Source organism: Hibiscus syriacus, unplaced genomic scaffold, assembly GCF_006381635.1.
Source record: "Hibiscus syriacus cultivar Baekdansim isolate YM2019G1 unplaced genomic scaffold, ASM638163v2 tig00005459_pilon, whole genome shotgun sequence".
NCBI classification, from domain to species: Eukaryota; Viridiplantae; Streptophyta; class Magnoliopsida; order Malvales; family Malvaceae; genus Hibiscus; species Hibiscus syriacus.
In genome coordinates, this window is record NW_024062058.1 from 884118 (window position 1) to 912016 (window position 27899).

The window sequence follows — 27899 nt, forward strand, 5'->3', positions numbered from 1 at the left end:
AAACAAAGAGTAATAAGAAGAACCAATCAATGGAGTTTTTCTTTTGTCGTCCATTAAGTGACGCACTCCCTCATTTCTTAAATGCAACTCATAGCCTGCGTCGATGTCGACCAAATGTTATAGAAAAAAGACTTCTAAAATCTTTTAGTCATCGACGAAATTTCCTTCCAAAGTTGCAATGACTTGACCGTTCGAGCTTTCATGGACAATATGTAAATAATCAGCAAGGAAAAGGAATGGTGTAGGAAACTTAGTACTTGACTTAATACAGTGTCATGAGTCATGATATGAACTCATCTCCAGTCTTGTTCTGTTTCGGATGATTATTCTCTACATGTTGTCTTTAGTTTCGAACTCTATCAGTTGCTTTGTTTTTTTTCCTTCGAAGGACTAATCATGGAGGTCGTTTCTGCAGTCGGAGAAGCTTTTTTCTCCACCGTGTTCGAGGCGATACTCGAAAAGTTAGAAGCTTCGGACTTGATAAACTTCGTTCCGAAGAAGAAAGTTTATAATGAACTCAAGAAGTGGGAGAAGATATTGCAGGGTATCAAGGCGGTTCTGGCCGATGCAGAGGAGAAGCAAGCGATGGAAAGAAGAATCAAAATCTGGTTGAAAGAGTTAAAGGAATCGGCTTATGACGTCGAGGACATATTAGATGAGTTTGCCTATGAACATTCGCGGCCCAAGTCCGCCGCCAAAAAGAATTGTTGGAGACGTTTGAAATGGAATGGTGTGCGTGGCGCGATGTTTAATGCCAAGGTGGGGTCGAAGATGACGGCGATCACCAAAAGGCTGCAGGAGATTACGAGTGAAAAGAACAACCTCGGGCTCGGTGAGAATATCGGAGGAAAGAACTACAAAGCAAGAGATTATAAAAGGCTGCCCACAACATCTTTAGTCACTGAAGCCAATGTTTTCGGCAGGGGAGATGAGAAGGAAGAAATACTTAAATTGTTGCTTGTCGAGCAAGCAAGTGACCGTGCTCAAGTCCCTGTGATCAACATAACTGGCATGACAGGAATTGGCAAGACCACACTTGCTCGGCTGGTTTACAATGATCGAGAAGTCGAACGATTTTTCGACTTGCGAGCATGGATCTATGTCTCGGAAGATTTCGATGTCTTAAAGATCACAAAAGACATTTTAAGTGCTGTCAATCCTAGAATTTGTGACACAGATGACTTGAATTTGCTTCAGCTCAAACTGAAGGATGAACTATCGGGGAAGAAATTTCTACTTGTCTTGGATGACGTATGGCGCCAAAACTACGATGAATGGAGTCTCCTTATCAGTCCTTTCGAAGTCGATAACTCGGTATGCAAAATCATCGTCACCACTCAGAGTCGAAACGTTTCACAAATAACAGGACTCTTATATCCTGTTTTTCCATTAAAAGAGTTGGCAGACGATGATTGCTTGTCGATTCTAGCCTGTCATACTTTGGGAATCAAAAACTTTGATGGGCATCAACATCTGAAAGGAATTGGCAATGATATAGCGAAGAAATGCAAAGGATTACCTTTGGCAGTAAAAGCTCTGGCAGGCGTCTTGCGAAACAAGCCGACATACGAAGAATGGGAAGCCGTATCCAGGAGCAAGCTGTGGGATCTAAGAGAAGAGAAAGGAGTCATCGTTGCAGCTCTAGAATTGAGTTACCAACACCTCTCTTCTCATTTGAAGCCGTGTTTTTCTTATTGCTCTTTGTTTCCAAAGGGCTATGAATTCGATAGAGATGAGTTGGTTCTCTTATGGATAGCAGAAGGTTTCGTGCAAACAAAGGGGAGCAAGCAACCGGAAGACTTGGGTCGTGAGTACTTCTCCGATCTGCTATCGAGGTCATTTTTTCAGCAGTCGAACAATAACAAAGCACTGTTTGTAATGCATGACCTATTCATAGATTTTGCTCAATCTGTTGCCGGGGACTTCTGCTTTAATATGGAGAATGGAGAGCACATCACCGACGGCCAGCGTTATTTCGAAATGGTTCGTCATGTATCATTCGTTACCAACCAATACGATGTCTCGAAAAGGTTTGAAATCTTCAACAATATGAAGCGTGCGCGGTCTTTCCTAGCCCTGCCAACATCGCACCAGAGAGAATACTGCTACTTAAGTAGCAAGGTATCACAGGAATTGCTGCCAAAATTAAAATGCTTAAGAGTGTTGTCCTTGAGTGGCTATTTGATCGAAGAGTTATCGAGTTCGATTGGAGAACTGAAGCTTTTGCGGTCCCTTAATTTGTCTAGAACCGCAATAAGGTTGCTGCCTCGGTCAATCGGATCTCTTTACCAGTTACAAATGTTAATATTAAACCAGTGCAAAGAACTAACTGCTTTGCCTGTTGAAATCTGTGAACTACGTAAATTGAGTCGTCTCGACATCAGCGATACTCCCAAGCTACAAGAGCTGCCACGGGGACTCGGAAACATGACCGGTCTCCGGATATTGCCCAAATTCATTATTGGGAAAGCTCGAGGACCCTCATTAAGGGAGTTAAAGGATTTATCTCTTCAAGGTCACCTCTCTATTACAGGGCTGCAAAACGTGGTGGATATTCAAGATTCAAGGATTGCCAACCTAAGACAAAAACACGGCCTGAAGGAGTTAGCCCTCGAATGGAGCGACGATTGTAAAACGAGACACAACCAAATGCAGGTCCTTGAGTCACTGCAACCTCCAAAAGATCTCCAACGGCTGTCAATTTCATATTACGGAGCTACCAAGTTCCCGTCTTGGGTAGAGAATCCTTCTTTTGCTAAAATAGAGCAGCTAGACCTCTTGGACTGTATAAATTGCAAATCATTTCCATCACTCGGGCATCTACCGTCACTCAGAAGCTTAAATGTAAGAGGCATGCATGCAGTGACAAAGTTGGGCCCTGAATTTTTCGGCAATGGGTTTCGATCTTTGGAGATATTGAGGTTTGAGAGCATGTCGGAATGGGAAGAATGGATTCCATCTGTTGGCAACATCGACGGTTTCCCCCGTCTTCGCGAGCTTATACTGCACAACTGTCCTAGATTAGCTGGAACGTTACCAAGAACCCTTAGTTCTCTGGTAAAACTAGATGTTCAAAACTGCCCACGGTTAACAAATTCACCTTTAAGCTTCCCATTCTTAGGCGAATTAACCATGGAGGACAGTAGCAGCATGATTCTTAGGAGTATAGTTGGTCAAAACATCACCAGCTTGAAACTCAAGGGAATATCGGATCTTACCAGCATAATCGAGGAGCTATCGAAGGCCTTAACAAAACTCGAAGTCCTAGAAATTGAAAGTTGCAGTGAATTAACATGTTTGTGGCGGAACGGAGCCGAATTGCAAAACCTGCATCGGCTAAAGAGTGTGGCAGTAACGAAATGTCCCAAGCTTGTATCCTTGGTCGGAGACGAGCACGGGCGAGGACTATGCTGCCTGTCGTCTCTTACGGATCTCCGGATCGATAGGTGCCAAAAGTTTGAGTCATTGACAGAAAAAGGGTTGCCTTGTACGATGAAGTGCCTCACAATCCTTGACTGCAAGGCTATGGGGTCACTACCAGACATGAATGGCTGCAATCTTGAACAGTTAAAGATTATGGGATGCCCTTCTCTCGTGTCCTTCCCCAAAGGCAAGTTGCCCTCAACACTCAAGAGCTTGAGGATCGAAAACTGCAGAAATCTACGGTGTCTTCCCGATGGAATAGTGCTCAATCTCAATCTCCAAGTTATTAGAATATCTGCTTGTATGAATCTCAGTGCACTGCCTAACCCCATGTGGAACCTCATCTCCCTCCGAGAACTGAGTTTGTCAGACTGTGTGGCTCTGACATCGATTCCAGAGGGTGGTTTTCCGCCCAACATAACTTCGCTCGAGTTGAGCAACTGGGTAAATCTGAAGCAGCCAATGTCGGAGTGGGGCCTGGACAAACTCAATTTTCTTACGGAACTCAAAATTATCGGTACATGTCCTGCTACAGATTTTGTTTCGTTTCCATACGAGGGTGTAATACTTCCTTCGACATTAACCAGTCTTTGCCTGGAACGACTCGAGAACTTGGAATATCTGTCCAGGGAACTGGAGAACCTCGTGGATCTACAAGAATTGCAGATTGAAGGGTGCCGTAAGCTCTGGTTTCTACCGAAGACGGGACTACCGGTCTCACTGGGATGGCTACGCATCTCAGGCTGCCCGGTTTTACGAGAAAAGTGCAGAAAAGAGAAAGGAGAGTACTGGTCCCTCATTTGCGACATCCCTTGCCTTCATATAGATTGAAGCGCCTGTGCTTTCTGTTTTTAGATTATTGTTATGTAAATATATGCTAGGGATTAATGATATTCTAAGGAGTTAATACTCTACTATTAGCTTCACTTAAGAAGTTATGTTTCAGATTTAGAAGTTAATAATCGAATGACAAACAAGCATTAAAAATGATGACAAGCTATGATCAAAGAATCATTGAAGATGAACAACGGTTTGGTTTAAATTGTCAGCCGCTCGATATTGTTTAAGTAGACCTCGAGTTCGAATTCTTGTGTATGCACAAAATTTTTGTTGGGAGACTCACATATTAAAATTAGGTGTGTAACCCGAATCTGTTCAGATTAATCAAGGTAAAACTTTAGAAACCAATAGTACAACCAAAAGAAAAAAATAGTCATTAAAGATGAAAGATAAACATAGTTTACAGTATCGAATTGACATTGAAGTTGTAAAAAATTTAACGTTAATGTCCAACATTTTAATAATTTTTAAAGGTTGAGGTAAAAGTGATTAAAAGAATTAGGATTAAAGTCATAAAACGGTAAATATTAGATATTAGAGTTGTTATTATGCTGGAAAATAATATCAATAGTCAATTTGAATTAAACCATTAATTATTTGAGTAGAGTTGAAAGAGTTGGACCCTTTATGTAATAATTTTAATCATTTTATTTGATTGAATGAAATATTAAATTCTATTTAAATGGATTTAATATATTAAACTTTTATGCTATTATTTTTAAAAAAATTAAACTCTTAATTTTTTGTTTAACCTGCAGTTGCACCGGTTTTGGCGCTGGTCGGTTATTTTTTTTAGCTTTTTAATAAGATTAATTATATTTTTATGACATGTTTTCTATCTTTATGGTACATTTATCTCAGTATTTGTGACATGTTTTTCTCTATCTTTTGGTAGCTTACAATTTTTTATCTTTTTTTTTTTCGTTTATCTTTTTTCACATGGTTGGATTTGACATCGCCACGACTGATCAAGATAACGCTTATTTGTTATCCTGTTGATATTCCCTGCTTTACCCATCAGATTGATTTGGATATGCGTTTTGCGCTCGTGGATAGTTTTCTCTCATCGCTTGATTCTGATTTGCGATTTGTTTGTGATATTTCAATAGATTCATCCCTTTTTGTAGTTCACTTGCCGATGCAGTCAGATTTATCTGTGTCTTTATTTTATTCGAACATTGGTTAGGTTTTTTTAACCTTTTCCTTTTATGGTCATTAAGTGATTTAAGTGGCTAGTTTTTGTGTTAATGATTATAGGAAATTATAATTTAATTTACGCTTACGACTATACTTGTAATTTTTCATTGTAATTCTAGATATTTTTTATTTTTAATAAAACTAACGGATTTTTATAAAAAAAAAATTAAACTCTTATATAAATAACCTCAAAAAAAGTTATAACATTTAGCCCCAAATTTATCAACATGTTTAATTAATAACAGTCGGGGATGTTTAATATATGATAATCTTAATATACAGTTAAGGAAAGACGTTATTGGAAATGTTAATATTTTTTTAATATTTTCGGTAAAGCGTTACCTAAACATTATTTTTTTCTATAGGAAATGTTAATATTGGACGCTACCTAAAATGTTTAACATTTCTGATAAAGCGATACCTAAAATATTTTTTTTCTACTAAAAATTAATTAACAAAATTAACATTTTCGATAAAAAATAATATTTTAAGTAATACTTTATTAAAAATATTAAAAAAATATTAATATTTTCGATATGACATTTCTTTTCTCGTATGTTAAAATTATCGTATAACAAAAATACCCGAACAGTTGTCTGTTTGCAAAACAACAAAAATAATATCACGCTTAAGCGGAAAAAAGCAAGTATTTTAATGGCTCCTTTGGATTCGTACAATAGATAAGTGTCTAGCGTGTAGCGTCCACCGAAAGTGGAATCGACAAGAGCAACACCTAATGTAAAATGTAAGGGTTAATGTATATTTTTAAGCCTGATTTGCACCGATTTTTAATTTGACCCCTAATTTTAATTCTGGGCTGAAATTTATCTCCTGACTTTTTATTTTATACAATTTAACTTTTGAATTTAGCTTTGATCTTTAATTTGATCACTAACTCCAGTTTCGTTATGCTTTTTGGCCAGCGACTTTTTTTGGGTATAATTTCCCCCTAAACTTTGGCTTTCACCTATAAATTGGCTCTTGATTTTTTTTTTCAATTTTAATATAATAATTAAAACTATTATTAATAAAAATATCTAAAGCATTACCAATGGGAGTTGATTCAAGTGGTAAGAAGATTTATATTACTTAAGCAAGGTCTCGAGTTTGAGTCTTTGTGTACGCAGAAAATTTTAGCTAAGAGACTCATCTACCAAAGTCAGGTGTACGACGAGAGTTGATGCGGATCAGTCAAGCCAAAGCCTTAGAACTAGGAGGGCAATCAAAAAAATGTCTAAAAGAATCAAGAAATATATTTCTAATATTAATTTAATACAAACTCAAATAATAAATTAAGGATAAATTTTTATTAAAATTATGTTAAGGGGCAAACTGTATATCAAAGTGATTTGGTGGGTCAAATTGATAATCAAACTTTTGGATATTCCAATTTCATCCCCAAACAATGACTTATTCTAAATTAGTCTTTAATCTTTTATATGTTCCAATTTGTCCCCAAACTTTTGGTGGGTCACTGCAACCTCCGAAAGATCTCCAACGGCTGTCGATTTCATGTTACGGAGCTACCAAGTTCCCGTCTTTGGTAGAGAATCCTTCTTTTGCTAAAATAGAGCAGCTAGACCTCTTGGACTGTATAAATTGCAAATCATTTCCATCACTCGGGCATCTACCGTCACTCAGAAGCTTAAACGTAAGAGGCATGCATGCAGTGACAAAGTTGGGCCCTGAATTTTTCGGCAATGGGTTTCGATCTTTGGAGATATTGAGGTTTGAGAACATGTCGGAATGGGAAGAATGGATTCATTCTGTTGGCAACATCGACGGTTTCCCCCGACTTCGCGAGCTAATACTGCACAACTGTCCTAGATTAGCAGGAACGTTACCAAGAACCCTTAGTTCTCTGGTAAAACTAGTTGTTCAAAACTGCCCACGGTTAACAAATTCACCTTTAAGCTTCCCATTCTTAGGCGAATTAACCATGGAGGACAGTAGCAGCATGATTCTTAGGAGTATAGTTGGTCAAAACATCACCAGCTTGAAACTCAAGGGAATATCAGATCTTACCTGCATAATCAAGGAGCTACCGAAGGCCTTAACGAAACTGGAAGTCCTAGAAATTGAAAGTTGCAGTGAATTAACATGTTTGTGGCGGAACGGAGCCGAATTGCAAAACCTGCATCGGCTAAAGAGTGTGGCAGTAACGAAATGTCCCAAGCTTGTATCCTTGGTTGGAGACGAGCACGGGCGAGGACTATGCTGCCTGTCGTCTCTTACGGATCTCCGTATCGATAGGTGCCAAAAGTTTGAGTCATTGACAGAAAAAGGGTTGCCTTGTACGATGAAGTGCCTCACAATCCTTGACTGCAAGGCTATGGGGTCACTACAAGACATGAATGGCTGCAATCTTGAAGAGTTAAAGATTATGGGATGCCCTTCTCTCGTGTCCTTCCCCGAAGGCAAGTTGCTCTCAACACTCAAGAGCTTGAGGATCGAAAACTGCATAAATCTACGGTGTCTTCCCGATGGAATAGTGCTCAATCTCCAAGTTCTTAGAATATCTGCTTGTATGAATCTCAGTGCACTGCCTAACCCCATGTGGAACCTCATCTCCCTCCGAGAACTGAGTTTGTCAGACTGTGTGGCTCTGAGATCGATTCCAGAGGGTGGTTTTCCGCCCAACATAACTTCGCTCGAGTTGAGCAACTGGGTAAATCTGAAGCAGCCAATGTCGGAGTGGGGCCTGGACAAACTCAATTTTCTTACGGAACTCAAAATTATCGGTACATGTCCTGCTACAGATTTTGTTTCGTTTCCGTACGAGGGTGTAATACTTCCTTCGACATTAACCAGTCTTTGCCTGGAACGACTCGAGAACTTGGAATATCTGTCCAGGGAGCTGGAGAACCTCGTAGATCTACAAGAATTGCAGATTGAAGGGTGCCGTAAGCTCTGGCTTCTGCCGAAGACGGCACTACCGGCCTCACTGGGACGGTTACGCATCTCAGGCTGTCCGGTTTTACGAGACAGGTGCAGAAAAGAGAAAGGAGAGTACTGGTCCCTCATTTGCGACATCCCTTGCCTTCATATAGATTGAAGCGCCTGTGCTTTCTGTTTTTAGATTATTTTTATGTAAATATATGCTAGAGATTAATGATATTCTAAGGAGTTAATACTCTACTATTAGCTTCACTTAAGAAGTTATGTTTCAGATTTAGAAGTTAATAATCGAATGACAAACAAGCATAAAAAATGATGAAAAGCTATGATCAAAGAATCATTGAAGATGAACAACGGGTTGGTTTAAATTGTAAGCCGCTCGATATTATTTAAATAGGCTTCGAGTTCGAGTTCTTGTGTACGCACAAAATTTCCGTTGGATGACTTCCCATTAAAATTAGGTGTGTAACCCGAATCTATTCAGATTAATTAAGGTAAAACTTTGGAAACGAGAGTACAACCAAAAGAAAAAAATAGTCATTAATGATGAAAGATAAACATGTAGTTTACAGTATCGAATTGACATTGAAGTTGTAAAAAATTTAACGTTAATGTCCAACATTTTAATAATTTTTAAAGGTTGAGGTAAAAGTGATTAAAAGAATTGGGATTAAAGTCATAAAACGGTAAATATTAGATATTAGAGTTGTTATTATGCTGGAAAATAATATCAATTGTCAATTTGAATTAAACCATTAATTATTTGAGTAGAGTTGAAAGAGTTAGACCCTTTATGAAAAAATCTTAATCATTTTATTTGATTGAATGAAAGAATAAATTCTATTTAAATGGATTTAATATATTAAACTTTTATTCTATTATTTTAAAAAATTAAACCCTTAAATTTTATTTAATCGGTAGTTGCATTGGTTTTGGTGTTAGTTGTCGCCCGTCGGTTATTTTTTTTTTAGTTTTTTAATAAGAATAATTATGTCATTACGACATGTTCTCTGTCTTTATAATACGTTTTTCTTTGTCTTTCTGTAGCTTACGGTTTTTTTCCCTTTTTTTCGTTTATCTTTTTTCACATGATTGTATTTAATATCGTCACGACTGATCAAGATAACGCTTATTTGTTATCCTACTGATCTTCCTTGCTTTTGACCCTCAGATTGATTTGGATACGCGTTTTGCGCTCGTGGATAGTTTTCTTAAGTCGCTTGACTTTGATTTGCGATTTTCGATGGTATTTCAATAGATTCATCAACTTTTATGGTTCATTTACCGATGCAGTCATATTTATTTGTATATTTATTTTATTCGAATATTGGTTAGAACATTTTTCTTTTATGATACTTGTGTGCTCTAAGTATCTAGTTTTTGTGTTAATGGTCATATGAAAATATCTTAATTATAATTTAGTTTACGTTTACGATTATACTAGAAAAGTTTTATTGTACTTTTAGATATTTTCTTTTTTAAATAAAACTATGGGCTCCCTATAAAAAAATTAAACCCTTATATAAATAACCTCGAAAAAAGTTATTAGAATATTTACTCCAAATTTATCAACATGTTTATTAAGAACAGTTGAAATGACCATTCAGCTTAGTTGGTAGAGCATAAGGTTTTTAATTTTGAGGTCGTGGGATCGAGTCTTATGGAGGGTATTTTATAATTCGGAGGTGTCCTACGGAAGCTACTCTCAACCTAGTGTTGGGGGCAACCTACTATCTTATTTCCCCCTTACTCTATTACATATGGGAACAAGAAGCAGCTATTTTTTTTTATTAAGAACCGTTGTCCGTTTCCAAAACAACAAAAATAATATCACGCTTAAGCGGAAAAAATCAAGATTTTAATGGCTCCTTTGGATTCGTACAATAGATAAGTGTATAGCGTCCACCGAAAGTGGAATCCACGAGAGCAACACCTACTGTAAAATGTAAGGGTTAATGTATATTTTAAGCCTGATTTGCACCGATTTTTAATTTGACCCCTAATTTTAATTATGGGCTGAAATTTATCTCCTGACTTTTTATTTTATACAATTAACTTTTGAATTTAGCTTCGATCTTTAATTTGATCCCTAACTTCAGTTTCGATATGCTTTTTGGCCACCGACTTTTTTTGGTATAATTTCCCCCTAAACTTTGGCTTTCTCCTATAAATTGGCTCTTGATTTACTTTTTCAATTTTAATAAAATAATTAAAACTTTTATTAATAAGAATATCTAAAGTATTACCAATGGGATTTGATTCAAGTGGTAAGAAGCTTGTTATTGATTGAGCAATGTCTCGAGTTCAAGTATTTGTGTTTGCAGAAAATTTCAGCTGAGAGATTAACCTACCTTGATGAATACAAAGATTTGTTTCCTCTGATTTCTTTTTTCCCTTTACAAGTTTTTGAGTTAAAAATGGTGACCAGTCCTTGTTAAACTTCACTGGGACACTGGTATTATTAAATTTTCAGCCTTTTCTTGCTGCTGTTGCTGAGTTATTGGACTGCCAGTTGTGTGTGGCCCTTCCAAGAACATGGGAACGAGCAACTCTTGACCACTCTTCAGAAATATCTCAGAAAAATTCTTTTTCTTGTTTCAATTATGGTGATTATGACTGGGAGAAGTTTATTAACTATGTAGACATAATTAATGAAACCAAATACATTTTATTGAATAATTTAGGATCACTATATGTATATGTATTTCCCCTGTCCAATAATTCCAATGAGAGAAGAAAATGGAGATATGATATGATATACAATTTTCCCGGAATCGATATCTATTGAAGACAATTAAAACAATGAAAGAAATCGGAAACGTAGAAGAGGAAATCACTCGTAACGTGAGGTCTCCGGGAGAGGTTTTCCGGCGAGAAAATGCCAGATCAATGAAAGTGCCCTCTTTGGTTGGAAGCTTGGCACTTGGTGCCCCGCTCCCCTTACGGTGGCAAATGTTAAGTCTCCGTCATACACCTCGGTAAAACCTCCAACCTGCCACACAGATAATGTTCGATCGATATCTAAAATAATCCGACATGACTTGAACTGAAACTAACCCAAAAGTCTTACCTCCCCATCAAGGTACCATGGGTGCCACTTAGTTTTAACCGGAAGGTTCATCTTCTTAATGGTGTACTTGGTTGAAGTAACTGGTACTCTCCCATCAGTATCGCCGCTACATTGCATCGTATAAAATACATACCACGTCTACACACGCAATGATGATACGTATAAAAATTAAGTTTAGGGCAATGGTTTTAGTACCTGAAAACCCACACTCTTATTCCATTCGCCATTAATTCTTGTAGAAGGGGGATGATTGTGGATGGGCTATCTCCCCATCTGCTGATGATATCGCTGCAGGGTTCCCAATCATGGTCGAGTTTCGTTACATTGGCATGCATGGCCTCTTGAACATCAACCCTGTTTAGATAAGCATGTACGTAATCATCGCTGCACGGGTCGAAACTTACCACCTACATGGAACATCAAAGAATCAGATTACTGGACTCATCACCGTTCGAATGTTCGATGTTTAACCGCTGTTTTAACTTACGGAAGGCTTCCTGGGAATGACTGTGAGACTGGAATTGTGGCATAAAGGGGCATAGATATTGTAAATATCAAGGTAGTAAGTATCCCTACTTATCTCATCCATGGCTGATTGGCACTTGGTTCCGATCTCCAAGCTCTCCTCGGACGAAAAACTGCAATATTTGTTTATCCCATGTGCAGTTTCATCTGAAATGAGGGCATGGCTCTCCATTTAATCATACATTCCTTTGTTATCAGTTTCATCATTGATCACAGCATTCCCAATCTGCAACATTTTTCATCAAGAATAAGGTCAAACAATGGCAGCTGTACCATAATGTCCTAAGCTTCAATCATGTCTTCATGTTGGTGGAAAAAAACAGAATTATTGGTCAAAAGACAGAACATAGAGAGACAGAGAGAGAAATACTAGAATTCCTTTGAGATTGATGAGGGTTTGATTAGCTTTGATGTTGTGTTGGAGAATGGTGTGAGCAAGTTGAGGAACATAATGCCCCGCGTAGCTTTCTCCAGCGATGTAAAATTCCCTGTTCTTGTATTCAGGAAATCTCACCAACCAGTTCAACAGGAAGACATAATTGTCAACAGCTGTTTTACTATCACCACTCTTCTCATAATCTGATGTTGCGTTGGAGTATGAAAATCCTACCCCAGCAGGAGACTCCACAAACAGAACATTTGCAGCTGCAATTCAAAAAAGAGTTGTTCAGGTTTCCGAGACGAAATTCTGCGGTATCCGGTTCGGGTTATTCAACAAACGGATAAGATACACGTGGTTATAAATATAATGTTACCATAGTTCCATGAGTATCTGTTTCTGTAAAGTGTTTTCCCATTGCTATGAACCCTGAAGGGTCCAAGCTCTTCCATTGCTCCATAGGCTAGAGATGAACACCCAGGCCCTGGTCACAAAACCATACCATCAACTCACTATTTTCACTGTGGCATTTCATAAAAAAAAACAGTTACTTAGGTGCATTGGGAATAAAGTCAAAGTGTGACAGTTTATAAAAAAAATTAGCAATGGACATTAGATTTTTTTTTATTAAAGGATAAATTTATAAAATTTTAGACCGTATGTCGTATTAAGAAATATGGCCTCATTATAGGAAAGAGAGTGACACAGAAGTATACAGCCAGATAAGAATCCTGTGACTTGAAGGATCATCGTCATCGTACAAAACCAAAAAAAAAACAGAATTTGTATCAATGAAAAGAGAACAATCAATCATTCAAAAGTACCTCCATTAAGCCAAAGAAGAAGAGGCAAGGACTCCTTAGAATAATGCTGAGCCTCCACGAAATAATAGTAAAGTGCACGACCCGCCGATTTATCCACAGTCATATAGCCACCGTACTGTTCGAACGAGGCACGAGGCTGTCCGGGCAACATCCGAATCCTGTCTTTTTCCTTCATTTCACGCTGTGGATGTACACTGCTCTTTTTTATGTGATGAATTGGCTTGAAACGAGACTTGTCGAATCCAGAATTCGCCTTCATCTTGTTCCTGTAGAGATGGGTTAGAGCTTGTGTTTGCTTCTGGCAATGAACTGGGGCAGCCACCATGGATGAAACAATGAAGAAGAAGAAGAATGTAAGAAGGAGAAAAGGGTATCTGTCCATTGTGTTTTTCTGTGGGACAAGAGAGAAAGAGAAGGGAGAAAGATGGGTTTTTTTTTGGATCCAAAAGTGAGTTTGTTTTATATCAAATTCGTCAAGAATATAAAGGAATAATTAATGTAGAAGAAGAATATGGAGGAGACAAAATGCAGATGAAAGCCGACCATGCATGTACAAAGAACATGTTATACAGTAGTATAATATAATATGAGCATTTTGGTGTGCAAAGGTAACAAAATCATATGGAACTGGAACAAGAGAACTTTCTTTTTCCAGATTTTGAACAAGTAGTGGAGTAGGTGAAGCTGAAAAATAATAATAATAAATATGGATGGCTTGTCCAGATCACTGGAATAATCAATCATTAATTCATATTTGATATTTGATAATATATATACTTTATAAATATAACTATTCTAATTTAAAATTTTATTAAAAAATATTTTTTTTATCATTAAAATCTTCTAATGAATTTGGTTTAGTTGAAGTTAAAGAATTGAAAAGATGGGCAGCTTTGATTCTGTTTAGGAAAATGGTAAATTTGATGAGAGTAGCCGCCGGTAAGACAGTAGCGACGGTAGGGGACTGCCTGCCGCCCTGAACGACTGCGGTAGAAGCCGAATACCTACGGGGCCAACCAAATCCTCAAAGGCTAAATTAGCCAATAAGTAAGAAAGTTGATAAAAATATATAAATATTAGGCCTAAAGTCATATTTTTACCCACCTAAATTATTATAAGGTAAATTATATTTAGTAAATGAACTATCTTATCTCTCTTATTTTATTCATCGTACTTTTAATTTTTTTTAATTTACTTATTTAACCTCTATATATTGAATTTTTCACTTTGATGACATGGATTATTTTATTATTTTTTATTATGACGAGGAAAATTTATTAATATTTAATTTTAAATATAATTTAAAATAATAAAAATTAAAATATCTAAAACACCTAAATTCCAACCCCCAATCCCCCACCCTTTTTGGTTCCAGTTTCATCCAACCCTCCACCTTCCTTAACCAACTTCTTCTTCAACCCATTTTCCTCGATGTCTTCTTCTTCTTCCATGTTGCTGCCTTGTTCTGTAATTTTCTTTCACATTGGATAATGATTATGTGCATAAACAAGTCAAGAATGAAGAAAGCTAAAGTGAGTATTCACTGATTTTGGGGAAAAAACACAACTAAATGGGAATTTTTAGTGACTTTAAAGAGAAAATGGAAAAATTTTGGTTCAAATTGGCTGATTTTGTGTTACTTTTTGTAGTTTAGTGCAAACAACAAGTGAAGAATTAAAGTGGATATTTTTCGGGTTTTGAAGAGAGAACATAATTCTTTTTTGTTCGAAATGGTAGAACTAGGGGTGAGCGTTTCGATTGAGTCGAGTTAAAAAATTTTGAGTTATTCGAGTTGAAGTGTCCTATTTTATAAATCGGAGTTGATTTGAAATTTTTTCGAGTCGACTCAAATTTTTGAGTTTCTATTTAAATTGAATTGTAAATATTTACAATATTATGACATTATTTGATTTTAATTTAAATGGTACTTTATAATCATATACAATACATATATATTTTTTCGTATTTTTTTCATATCTAATTTATATAATATTAAAATATTAATAAAAATTTTCCTTATCATATGTAAATAATAATAAAATAATTCACATCATCATAGAGTGAAAAAAATTCAATGAATAAAGTCCAAGGAGTAAACTAAAAGAATTATAAATACAATGAATAAAATAGGAGAGAGAAAATAATTAAATTACTAAATTTGTAATTTATCTGTTATTATATTGTCCCTTATCCAGTAAAGCGTCGTTAAGTATTACAATGTTCTTGTGGTATTTAATTGTAAATTGTAATGCTCACATGAAGATTTATATATGAATGATAACGTGTTAAATGAGCTTAATTAATTTTTTTAAAAATGAAGATCTTAATATTTTTTTAAAAAAAGTTTGAAGGTTTATTTATTTATAAATAAATAAATAAAAATTATAAAAAACAAAATAAAACTAAAATATTAAAAAATTTAAATGCTTTTGGTTGAGTAAATATTCTAGTGTTTCTCGACATTGTATTACAACCACAATGACTTATTAGATTTTCTCCCACTATTTAAAATTGGTAAAGCCGCACGAACCAAATAATTTCGGTGGTAAATGAATTATTATTCCTCCTATTTAAAACAATAATTTTTATTTAATTTTTATAATATTTAAAATTTTCAATAATTTTTGCCTTTTAAGATTAAATAAATTAATTGCATCTTCAATCTTTGTAAAAAATTATTAAAATTTCAGTCCAATTAATACTATAAATCACCATATTATTATATTTAATTATCACGACTCATGTCAACACTATAACAATTAATGTTAATTTTTGTTAGTTAAAGAATGATATATGATGATGTAGGCCACGATTGTACCATTTGGCGGTGGACCCATGATGGCGGCTACACGGTCAGTTCAGCTTTTGAAGTGCTTAACCAAGATGGGTGGGATGAGGCCGAGAACAAGTGGAAACTAGCTTGGGAGTTCAATGGCCATCAAAGAATCAAGAGTTTCATTTTGCTAGTACTCCGACGTTGGCTTATAACAAACGATGAGCGGAAGAGACGTGGAATCTCAGATTCCGATCAACGTCCGACGTGTGGAACTAGCGGTGAATCCATTATCCATGTCCTTAGGGATTGTCATGTGGCGCGCTAGATCTGGACGCAAGTTATTCCTAATAACAAAGGCACGGTATTTCTCTCTTCCCCTTTTGGACTGGTTACATTACAATCTCTCTAATGCTACAAGATTGGACACTACTGTATGAGTAGAAGCAACTCTTTGGCATCATTATTTAGCGCTTGTGGAAAAAGAGGAATTTTTTTCATTTTCGTAGGGCAAGTCTGGTCCTCTACGGCAACCATTCACTCTGCCAAAACCTGGGCTCAGCTGATTAAATGCTCTCGCACAAGCTATTCTGGTCCTTCGAAAGCGCCCGATACGAATAGCTTTACGCTAAAAGCAAACGGAGCTATGGATCCTGTAACGAATGAAGCGGCATGTGTTGAGCAATCCGTAATAACAATGGCGACTTGATCTCGGGACTCTATAGGAATATTGGCCAATGTCCAGTTCTCCAAGCGGAGTTGTGGGGAGTCTTGGATGGACTCGAGTTAGGTTGGTCCCTCGGAGTTAGATTACGGTTGAACTCGACAGTAGTGAGATGCCTCCGATCTCCATCCTCCCCGCATGAGTTTTCGATCATGAGAAGAATTAGACATTACCTTAGCCGTGAGTGGACGATCAAGGTTAAACCGATCCCTCGCGAAGCTGATAAATTAGCTGATTGTATCGCCAAGCTTGACAGATGTCAACCTCTGGGGCATCCAGTTGAGTCCCAGAGTATCCTCAACTATGACCAAACAGAGATGAGGATAAATTACCCCACTAATACATTCAATTTATCGCTTTTACTCTTATCGTGTTTCTACATCAATTTAACTCTTAAAATTGCTTAATCACGTCGTTTTATATCATACCCTAACTTAAAATCTAAATTATAAAACTTAAACCTTAAATCACAACTTCAAAACCTCAAAACAATAAATCTTAAATCACGACTTAGGGTTTATAATTTAGGGTTTTAAGTTTGTGATAGGATATAAAATGATACGATTAACTTCAAAAATTAAATTGATGCAAAAACATAATAGGGGCGAAAGTGATAAATTAAATCTACTACAAAAATAAAAATGATCCTTAAACTAATTTATTATCACTATATGTATATGTATTTCCCCTGTCCAATAATTCCAATGAGAGAAGAAAATGGAGATATGATATGATATACAATTTTCCCGGAATCGATATCTATTGAAGACAATTAAAACAATGAAAGAAATCGGAAACGTAGAAGAGGAAATCACTCGTAACGTGAGGTCTCCGGGAGAGGTTTTCCGGCGAGAAAATGCCAGATCAATGAAAGTGCCCTCTTTGGTTGGAAGCTTGGCACTTGGTGCCCCGCTCCCCTTACGGTGGCAAATGTTAAGTCTCCGTCATACACCTCGGTAAAACCTCCAACCTGCCACACAGATAATGTTCGATCGATATCTAAAATAATCCGACATGACTTGAACTGAAACTAACCCAAAAGTCTTACCTCCCCATCAAGGTACCATGGGTGCCACTTAGTTTTAACCGGAAGGTTCATCTTCTTAATGGTGTACTTGGTTGAAGTAACTGGTACTCTCCCATCAGTATCGCCGCTACATTGCATCGTATAAAATACATACCACGTCTACACACGCAATGATGATACGTATAAAAATTAAGTTTAGGGCAATGGTTTTAGTACCTGAAAACCCACACTCTTATTCCATTCGCCATTAATTCTTGTAGAAGGGGAATGATTGTGGATGGGCTATCTCCCCATCTGCTGATGATATCGCTGCAGGGTTCCCAATCATGGTCGAGCTTCGTTACATTGGCATGCATGGCCTCTTGAACATCAACGCTGTTTAGATAAGCATGTACGTAATCATCGCTGCACGGGTCGAAACTTACCACCTACATGGAACATCAAAGAATCAGATTACCGGACTCATCACCGTTCGAATGTTCGATGTTTAACTGCTGTTTTAACTTACGGAAGGCTTCTTGGGAATGACTGTGAGACTGGAATTGTGGCATAAAGGGGCATAGATATTGTAAATATCAAGGTAGTAAGTATCCCTACTTATCTCATCCATGGCTGATTGGCACTTGGTTCCGATCTCCAAGCTCTCCTCGGACGAAAAACTGCAATATTTGTTTATCCCATGTGCAGTTTCATCTGAAATGAGGGCATGGCTCTCCATGTAATCATACATTCCTTTGTTATCAGTTTCATCATTGATCACAGCATTCCCAATCTGCAACATTTTTCATCAAGAATAAGGTCAAACAATGGCAGCTGTACCATAATGTCCTAAGCTTCAATCATGTCTTCATGTTGGGGGGAAAAACAGAATTATTGGTCAAAAGACAGAACATAGAGAGACAGAGAGAGAAATACTAGAATTCCTTTGAGATTGATGAGGGTTTGCTTAGCTTTGATGTTGTGTTGGAGAATGGTGTGAGCAAGTTGAGGAACATAATGCCCCTCGTAGCTTTCTCCAGCGATGTAAAATTCCCTGTTCTTGTATTCAGGAAATCTCTCCAACCAGTTCAACAGGAAGACATAATTGTCAACAGCTGTTTTACTATCACCACTCTTGTCATAATCTGATGTTGTGTTGGAGTATGAAAATCCTACCCCAGCAGGAGACTCCACAAACAGAACATTTGCAGCTGCAATTCAAATAAGAGTTGTTCAGGTTTCCGAGACGAAATTATGCGGTATCCGGTTCGGATAAGATACACGTGGTTATAAATATAATGTTACCATAGTTCCATGAGTATCTGTTTCTGTAAAGTGTTTTCCCATTGCTATGAACCCTGAAGGGTCCAAGCTCTTCCATTGCTCCATAGGCTAGAGATGAACACCCAGGCCCTGGTCACAAAACCATACCATCAAATCACTATTTTCACTGTGGCATTTCATAAAAAAAAAACAGTTACTTAGGTGCATTGGGAATAAAGTCAAAGTGTGACAGTTTATAAAAAAAATTAGCAATGGACTTTAGATTTTTTTTATTGAAGGATAAATTTATAAAATTTTAGACCGTATGTCATATTAAGAAATATGGCCTCATTATAGGAAAGAGAGTGACACAGAAGTATACAGGCAGATAAGAATCCTGTGACTTGAAGGATCATCTTCATCGTACAAAACCAAAAAAAAAAAACAGAATTTGTATCAATGAAAAGAGAACAATCAATCATTCAAAAGTACCTCCATTAAGCCAAAGAAGAAGAGGCAAGGACTCCTTAGAATAATGCTGAGCCTCCACGAAATAATAGTAAAGTGCACGACCCGCCGATTTATCCACAGTCATATAGCCACCGTACTGTTCGAACGAGACACGAGGCTGTCCGGGCAACATCCGAATCCTGTCTTTTTCCATCATTTCATGCTGTGGATGTACACTGGTCTTTTTTATGTGATGAATTGGCTTGAAACGAGACTTGTCGATTCCAGAATTCGCCTTCATCTTGTTCCTGTAGAGATGGGTTAGAGCTTGTGTTTGCTTCTGGCAATGAACTGGGGCAGCCACCATGGATGAAACAATGAAGAAGAAGAAGAATGTAAGATGGAGAAAAGGGTATCTGTCCATTGTGTTTTTCTGTGGGACAAGAGAGAAAGAGAAGGGAGAAAGATGGGTTTTTTTTTGGATCCAAAAGTGAGTTTGTTTTATATCAAATTCGTCAAGAATATAAAGGAATAATTAATGTAGAAGAAGAATATGGAGGAGACAAAATGCAGATGAAAGCCGACCATGCATGTACAAAGAACATGTTATACAGTAGTATAATATAATATGAGCATTTTGGTGTGCAAAGGTAACAAAATCATATGGAACTGGAACAAGAGAACTTTCTTTTTCCAGATTTTGAACAAGTAGTGGAGTAGGTGAAGCTGAAAAATAATAATAATAAATATGGATGGCTTGTCCAGATCACTGGAATAATCAATCATTAATTCATATTTGATATTTGATAATATATATACTTTATAAATATAACTATTCTAATTTAAAATTTTATTAAAAAATATTTTTTTTATCACTAAAATCTTCTAATGAATTTGGTTTAGTTGAAGTTAAAGAATTGAAAAGATGGGCAGCTTTGATTCTGTTTATGAAAATGGTAAATTTGATGAGAGTAGCCGCCGGTAAGACAGTAGCGACGGTAGGGGACTGCCTGCCGCCCTGAACGACTGCGGTAGAAGCCGAATACCTACGGGGCCAACCAAATCCTCAAAGGCTAAATTAGCCAATAAGTAAGAAAGTTGATAAAAATATATAAATATTAGGCCTAAAGTCATATTTTTACCCACCTAAATTATTATAAGGTAAATTATATATTTAGTAAATGAACTATCTTATCTCTCTTATTTTATTCATCGTACTTTTAATTTTTTTTAATTTACTTATTTAACCTCTATATATTGAATTTTTTTCACTTTGATGACATGGATTATTTTATTATTTTTTATTATGACGTGGAAAATTTATTAATATTTAATTTTAAATATAATTTAAAATAATAAAAATTAAAATATCTAAAACACCTAAATTCCAACCCCCAATCCCCCACCCTTTTTGGTTCCAGTTTCATCCAACCCTCCACCTTCCTTAACCAACTTCTTCTTCAACCCATTTTCCTCGATGTCTTCTTCTTCTTCCATGTTGCTGCCTTGTTCTGTAATTTTCTTTCACATTGGATAATGATTATGTGCATAAACAAGTCAAGAATGAAGAAAGCTAAAGTGAGTATTCACTGATTTTGGGGAAAAAACACAACTAAATGGGAATTTTTAGTGACTTTAAAGAGAAAATGGAAAAATTTTGGTTCAAATTGGCTGATTTTGTGTTACTTTTTGTAGTTTAGTGCAAACAACAAGTGAAGAATTAAAGTGGATATTTTTCGGGTTTTGAAGAGAGAACATAATTCTTTTGTTCGAAATGGTAGAACTAGGGGTGAGCGTTTCGATTGAGTCGAGTTAAAAAATTTTGAGTTATTCGAGTTGAAGAGTCTTATTTTATAAATCGGAGTTGATTTGAAATTTTTTCGAGTCGACTCAAATTTTTGAGTTTCTATTTAAATTGAATTGTAAATATTTACAATATTATGACATTATTTGATTTTAATTTAAATGGTACTTTATAATCATATACAATACATATATATTTTTTCGTATTTTTTTCATATCTAATTTACATATATCATACAAAGTCAAAGGACTCAACTCAAACTTAAAAAACAATCTACTAATTACTAAAAATTTTGAGTTATTCGAGTTATATTTTACAACTCGATTTGAACTGCAAATTTTTTCGAGCCGAGTCTAGTCGAAAAAATTAGTTTTTCAAGTCGAGTCGAGTTTTACTTACGCTAGATAGAACGGCTGATTCAAGGAACAAAAAAAGGTTGGGAGGGATTGGGTTTAAAAATGATTTGGGGAATAGGAACTAGGGTTTAATATAAACTTTAAGGTATAATTTAGTATTTTTAAGCTTATTTTTTATTATATCCTATATAATATTAAAATATTAATAAAAAATTTCCTTATCATATGTAAATAATAATAAAATAATTCACATCATCATAGAGTGAAAAAAATTCAATGAATAAAGTTCAATGAGTAAACTAAAAGAATTATAAAACAATGAATAAAATAGGAGAGAGAAAATAATAAAATTACTAAATTTGTAATTTATCCGTTATTATATTTGTCCCTTATCCAGTAAAGCGTCGTTAAGTATTACAATGTTCTTGTGGTATTTAATTGTAATGCTCACATGAAGATTTATATATGAATGATAACGTGTTAAATGAGTTTAATTATTTTTTTTTTTAAATGAAGATCTTAATATTTTTTTAAAAAAAGTTTGAAGGTTTATTTATTTATAAATAAATAAATAAAAATTATAAAAAAACAAAATAAAACTAAAATATTAAAAAAATTAAATGCTTTTGGTTGAGTAAATATTCTAGTGTTTCTCGACATTGTATTACAACCACAATGACTTATTAGATTTTCTCCCACTATTTAAAATTGGTAAAGCCGCACGAACCAAATAATTTCGGTGATAAATGAATTATTATTCATCCTATTTAAAACAATAATTTTTATTTAATTTTTATAATATTTAAAATTTTCAATAATTTTTGCCTTTTAAGATTAAATAAATTAATTGCATCTTCAATCTTTGTAAAAAATTATTAAAATTTCAGTCCAATTAATACTATAAATCATCATATTATTATATTTAATTATCACGACTCATGTCAACACTATAACAATTAATGTTAATTTTTGTTAGTTAAAGAACGATATATGATGATGTAGGCCACGATTGTACCATTTGGCGGTGGACCCATGATGGCGGCTACACGGTCAGTTCAGCTTTTGAAGTGCTTAACCAAGATGGGTGGGATGAGGCCGAGAACAAGTGGAAACTAGATTGGGAGTTCAATGGCCCTCAAAGAATCAAGAGTTTCATTTTGCTAGTACTCCGACGTTGGCTTATAACAAATGATGAGCGGAAGAGACGTGGAATCTCAGATTCCGATCAACGTCCGACGTGTGGAACTAGCGGTGAATCCATTATCCATGTCCTTAGGGATTGTCATGTGGCGCGCTAGATCTGGACGCAAGTTATTCCTAATAACAAAGGCACGGTATTTCTCTCTTCCCCTTTTGGACTGGTTACATTACAATCTCTCTAATGCTACAAGATTGGACACTACTGTATGAGTAGAAGCAACTCTTTGGCATCATTATTTAGCGCTTGTGGAAAAAGAGGAATTTTTTTCATTTTCGTAGGGCAAGTCTGGTCCTCTACGGCAACCATTCACTCTGCCAAAACCTGGGCTCAGCTGATTAAATGCTCTCGCACAAGCTATTCTGGTCCTTCGAAAGCGCCCGATACGAATAGCTTTACGCTAAAAGCAAACGGAGCTATGGATCCTGTAACGAATGAAGCGGCGTGTGTTGAGCAATCCGTAATAACAATGGCGACTTGATCTCGGGACTCTATAGGAATATTGGCCAATGTCCAGTTCTCCAAGCGGAGTTGTGGGGAGTCTTGGATGGACTCGAGTTAGGTTGGTCCCTCGGAGTTAGATTACGGTTGAACTCGACAGTAGTGAGATGCCTCGGATCTCCATCCTCCCCGCATGAGTTTTCGATCATGAGAAGAATTAGACATTACCTTATCCGTGAGTGGACGATCAAGGTTAAACCGATCCCTCGCGAAGCTGATAAATTAGCTGATTGTATCGCCAAGCTTGACAGATGTCAACCTCTGGGGCATCCAGTTGAGTCCCAGAGTATCCTCAACTATGACCAAACAGAGATGAGGACAAGTCACCCCACTAATACATTCAATTTATCGTTTTTACTCTTATCGTGTTTCTACATCAATTTAACTCTTAAAATTGCTCAATCACATCGTTTTATACCATACCCTAACTTAAAATCTAAATTATAAAACTTAAACCCTAAATCATAACTTCAAAACCTCAAAACAACAAATCCTAAATCACGACTCAGGGTTTATAATTTAGGGTTTTAAGTTTGTGATAGGATATAAAATGATACGATTAACTTCAAAAATTAAATTGATGCAAAAACATAATAGGGGCGAAAGTGATAAATTAAATCAACTACAAAGATAAAAATGACCCTTAAGCTAATTTATTATTATAAAAAAAAGGTTTAATTCTTATTTAAAGATGTTGCATTGAAATTTCAGCGTTTAATTCTATAAAGTTCTAAGAAAACGTCTAACAGTCTTATCCTGTAGAGCGGTCCATTTTAGAACTGTCAATTTCGGCTTCAGTTTTCCTTTCTAACTTGATTTTTGTCTGCGATTGACCATTCATTTTTCTTTCATTAAAAAAAATAATTTAGTGGTTTAGTTCAAGTTGTAGGTAGATTTACATTGTTTAAATAATATTTCGAGTTTAGAGTATGTACAAAAATATTTATTGAGAGATTCATCTATTAAAATCAGATGTACGACACAATTAATCTCGATTATTCTTTAGAACCAAAGGACAAAAAATGATTTAAATATTCTATTATGCTCAATAAAATTTGAATTAAACTATTTATTCATTTTTATAATATAAACTTTATATGTCATCTTTTTTATAGTATATGTCATCATTTTAACAACACTAAGTAATTATAGAATCAATTTAAATTTATAAATAACATTATAAATGTAATCCTTTGACTTTTAATTATCGAATTTAATAGCAATAGCCATTTTTCCTATTGCTTCCCACCAAGACGTGTAGGAGATTTCAATAGGATGAAAAGAAAGGGACAGTTTTAGGAAATCATTTTCTAAAATGTGTGGAACTGATCCAACGCACGAGTTTGCAGGGGTGTTAAAAATTTCGGTTAATCGGTTAAACCGATTGAATTGAAATATTTTCGGTTAATCAGTCGTTTAATTTTAAATTCAATCGGATAATATTAATGATTTTTTCAAAGTTTAGTTAACTGTTAATACAGTTTGAAATCAGTTAATTAACCGAATTAACATAAAATTTTAAAATATTTAAAATATTATTTATATATTAATAACTTTAGTAGTATTTAAATTTCGGTTTTAACTAAATTAATTGATCGAATTAACCGAATTAGTCAAAAAAATTAAATATTTAATATAATATATATTATTTAAAATTTTGATTAATTCAGTTAACTGACCGATTAACAGAACTTTGTTCGATTCGGTTAATTATTTTCAAATTTTTTTTATTCGATTAACGGTTAAAACTAAAAATATTCGATTAATGAAATTTTAAAAATTCGGTTCGATTTGTTGACCGAACCTTGATTGAACACCCGTACGATTAAACACCCCTACAAGTTTGTGGGCAAAATTCATTCAATATCGTAGGCTGACTAACTATTTAGTTCAATACGACATTAAATATTTTATAAAGTAATCGAAAAATTAAATTTTAAAATATACACGTAATCGGCCAGTGAGTAGGAAGCTTCTGATGTTGGTCAATGCAGCATCAGGCTGTTGAACCCCATGGCTTTGCTTCACGTGTAGGAAGTAGGAACAAGCACATACAGCTAAGCCCCATTTGTTCTTTACTCGAGTTTATAACTGGACAATATTAGTTCCCATCCCACACGCTACTTTTTAATCATTTCATGTGCCAAAAAACCTTAATCTCTCTCTCTCTCTCTCTCACACACACACACATATATATATATATATATATATATATATATATATATATATATATATATACTTCTGATTTCAAGACATCACCTTGACTAATTTAAAAAGACATGAGTTATATACTTAACTTTGTTGAATAAATTTTTTAAAAGAAATTTTTTACATATATAATGACTTAAATTCAAGACTTAATTAATTAAGTGATATCAAATTATTTATCACTTAAATCAATCATTGTTATTAATTACATAAATTTATTCGATATTTATTATAATGATCAAAAGCTCAAAACAGTAAAAAAGGACGGTTTAACTAGATTTTTAATCAAACTGATTGAACTGAAAATTGATTATCTGAACCATTTGAAGGTTAATTACAGGACATGTAATCTGGTTTCCCGGTCTCCAAAATCCAACGGCAGGACACAGTCTTTACTTGCAAATTACTCTCAAGACGCCCAATTGTCCTTACAAAACCGTGTTCCGAATGCACCAAAAAAGAACAGGATAAGACCATTTGTCCAAAAGTGGCCTATTGTTTTACAACTTTTGTTCCTGTATTTGTTGAGCTCAAGCAACAGCTTCATCTTCACTTTCCTTCTCTCCAAGATATATATATATATATATATATATAACCCCAGATTTCAACGCATCTTACCCATAACACAAACTAAAAACTTCATCAAAACTAAACCCAAAAAGCTTCTCTTTTGTTGTCAATGGTGCTCTTGGTACAAAAGCTCAGCAAATTCTACTCCAAGCTGGAAAATCACCACCGCCGCCACCGAGCAGAGGTTGATGTTTTGTCGGCTTCTTTACAGGCTTTCAGGTCCGATGTTTCGAATTACATGAACCAGTTGTTGTGGTTTAATCCGGAACCCAGATCAAAAATCTTGTCATTTTCATGGATCAAACGATGTTTGGAGCTCCTTCCTATGATCAACAAGGCGTTTATAAAGCTAGTGGATGACATGGACTACCCAATGACCAGCTGGGAAGCTGCTTCTCTCGACGAGTATCTCAGCCACGGCTTGCATTTGCTGGACCTTCTAAATTCCGTCAGTTCCTCTCTTTCTCACCTGTCGCATGCTCGGCTTTCAATCGCACACGGCCTCAACCTCGTGGAGAATTCACCTTCCATGGCTATAAAGCATCTCAAGCCAATCCAGCCACAAAGTTCAAGCAAGGACATCAAGGGATTGTTAAACGAGGAAGATTGCGAGGGGAAGTTTGGTTCTTGCAAGGAAAGGGTAATCAATGAAGCTATGATGGAGATAAAGAGCATTGGGTTCTGGGTATTTGGGGTTGTTTTGGCTTCCTTGTCGGGTGAGACCAGACCATACTTGGAGATGAAACAAGTGATTTCAGGCTTCAATAAAGCTTCTTCATTGATTGATGTAATGGATTCATGTGTGTTTGATGTTATAGTGGAGAAAGGTGAGACGTTGAAAGAGGTCAAGGAGCTTAACAGCGCAGCAGGTTCACTTGTATCAGCAATTGTCTCTGGGAAAACAAGCGATGCCGCCATGGATTTGGAGGGGAAATTGAGTGTTTTCGAGGAGGAGATTGAAGTATTGGAAAAGCAAGTGGATGCCTTGTTTTCCAAGGCATTGGCAACCAGAAATGAACTGCTTCACGGTGTCAGTCAACTCAAGCAATGACGTCGAATTAACAATTTCTTGTGTAAATAGAAAAAATAAACATTCATACATTTGTTCTCCTTTTTTTATATATGTTATCTTCAAAATTATTAATGGAAATGGAACAGTTTTCTTGCAACTTGTACTTGCAGGGAAGATTGAGAACTCTGGAAGTAGAACAAAAACAAAAAACTAAGTCCATTTTGATACAAAAAGGAAAGCCTATTTGCGAATATAATATCTTTTTCCCCAATAACTGTTGGTACTAAAAGTACATCCAATATACTAATATGAAACGTCTATAACTTCACTGTGATGGACAATTTCGATTCGAACAAAGGGTTCTTTAAAAGAACTACCGAACTAGACTCAATTGTACCATGCCCATATCTAACTTTTGTCATCTCTGTTAGGGGCCAAGGGGACGGCATTTCGGGAAGAATCATGCTGGCCCCAAGTGGCTCTCTGAGTCATTAGAACAGCTTTTTCGTTCCAGTTTCTTTCTTTTGGGATAGTCACTTGGCAACCTGATATTGCAGAGACAGACATAGTTAGTCTAGGAGAACGGACAATAGTGGTGAAAAGGGCAACAACTTCATTTTGGTCAGCAAGTACAACCTATATCAAACAATCAAGGAACACTTGGGCAACACAATAGAATGGAATGAAGTAATGACTTCATTGTTAGAGTTAATCTCGAGAACAAACTACCCAAATATAAGATATATATACCCTAAATGCAAGGTAGTGTCTGAATCTCCCTTTTCAACAGTGCAAGCACAGGTGCCATCTGGACTGGGAATAATATGACTCATGAGAGAATTTTTCCCTTCGACAGGATAGTATTCGAAATAGGATTG

At 35.7% G+C, this 27899-nt stretch overlaps 4 protein-coding genes and 1 pseudogene across 4 annotated transcripts; 3 read left to right on the forward strand and 2 right to left on the reverse strand.

Annotated features, from left to right (window-relative positions):
- Positions 1-396: 396 nt before the first annotated feature.
- On the forward strand, positions 397-4254 carry LOC120199433 (putative disease resistance RPP13-like protein 1). Its single transcript, XM_039200512.1, has one exon. It carries the CDS (start codon positions 397-399, stop codon positions 4252-4254), a length of 3858 nt encoding a protein of 1285 aa, XP_039056443.1.
- A 2611-nt stretch (positions 4255-6865) lies between these two features.
- LOC120199434 (putative disease resistance protein At3g14460) lies at positions 6866-8515 on the forward strand. The gene has a single exon (XM_039200513.1). It carries the CDS (start codon positions 6866-6868, stop codon positions 8513-8515), a length of 1650 nt encoding a protein of 549 aa, XP_039056444.1.
- Positions 8516-11032: 2517 nt separating this feature from the next.
- On the reverse strand, positions 11033-13538 carry LOC120199551 (annotated as a pseudogene).
- A 3911-nt stretch (positions 13539-17449) lies between these two features.
- LOC120199552 (serine carboxypeptidase-like 40) lies at positions 17450-19796 on the reverse strand. Its single transcript, XM_039200594.1, has 7 exons — positions 19415-19796; positions 18965-19072; positions 18596-18870; positions 18189-18452; positions 17897-18108; positions 17702-17807; positions 17450-17623 (listed from the first exon to the last, which is right to left on the reverse strand). The coding sequence occupies exons 1-7, from the start codon at positions 19794-19796 to the stop codon at positions 17465-17467; spliced, it is 1506 nt and encodes a 501-aa protein (XP_039056525.1). The 3' UTR covers positions 17450-17464.
- Positions 19797-26118: 6322 nt separating this feature from the next.
- On the forward strand, positions 26119-27060 carry LOC120199435 (protein BPS1, chloroplastic-like). Its single transcript, XM_039200514.1, has one exon. The coding sequence runs from the start codon at positions 26119-26121 to the stop codon at positions 27058-27060; it is 942 nt and encodes a 313-aa protein (XP_039056445.1).
- The last annotated feature ends 839 nt before the right edge of the window (positions 27061-27899 follow it).

Bases quoted from the DNA above. Each gene is read 5' to 3' on its own strand.
- LOC120199433 (XM_039200512.1), top strand. From the start codon at position 397: ATGGAGGTCGTTTCTGCAGTCGGAGAAGCTTTTTTCTCCACCGTGTTC.
- LOC120199434 (XM_039200513.1), top strand. From the start codon at position 6,866: ATGACTTATTCTAAATTAGTCTTTAATCTTTTATATGTTCCAATTTGT.
- LOC120199552 (XM_039200594.1), bottom strand. From the start codon at position 19,796: ATGGACAGATACCCTTTTCTCCATCTTACATTCTTCTTCTTCTTCATT. The intron at 19,073-19,414 runs GTACTTTTGAAT...TTTTGTGACCAG, and splicing joins TCTTCTTTGGCTTAATGGAG to GGCCTGGGTGTTCATCTCTA. The intron at 18,453-18,595 runs GTATTTCTCTCT...AAAATGTTGCAG, and splicing joins TCAATCTCAAAGGAATTCTA to ATTGGGAATGCTGTGATCAA.
- LOC120199435 (XM_039200514.1), top strand. From the start codon at position 26,119: ATGGTGCTCTTGGTACAAAAGCTCAGCAAATTCTACTCCAAGCTGGAA.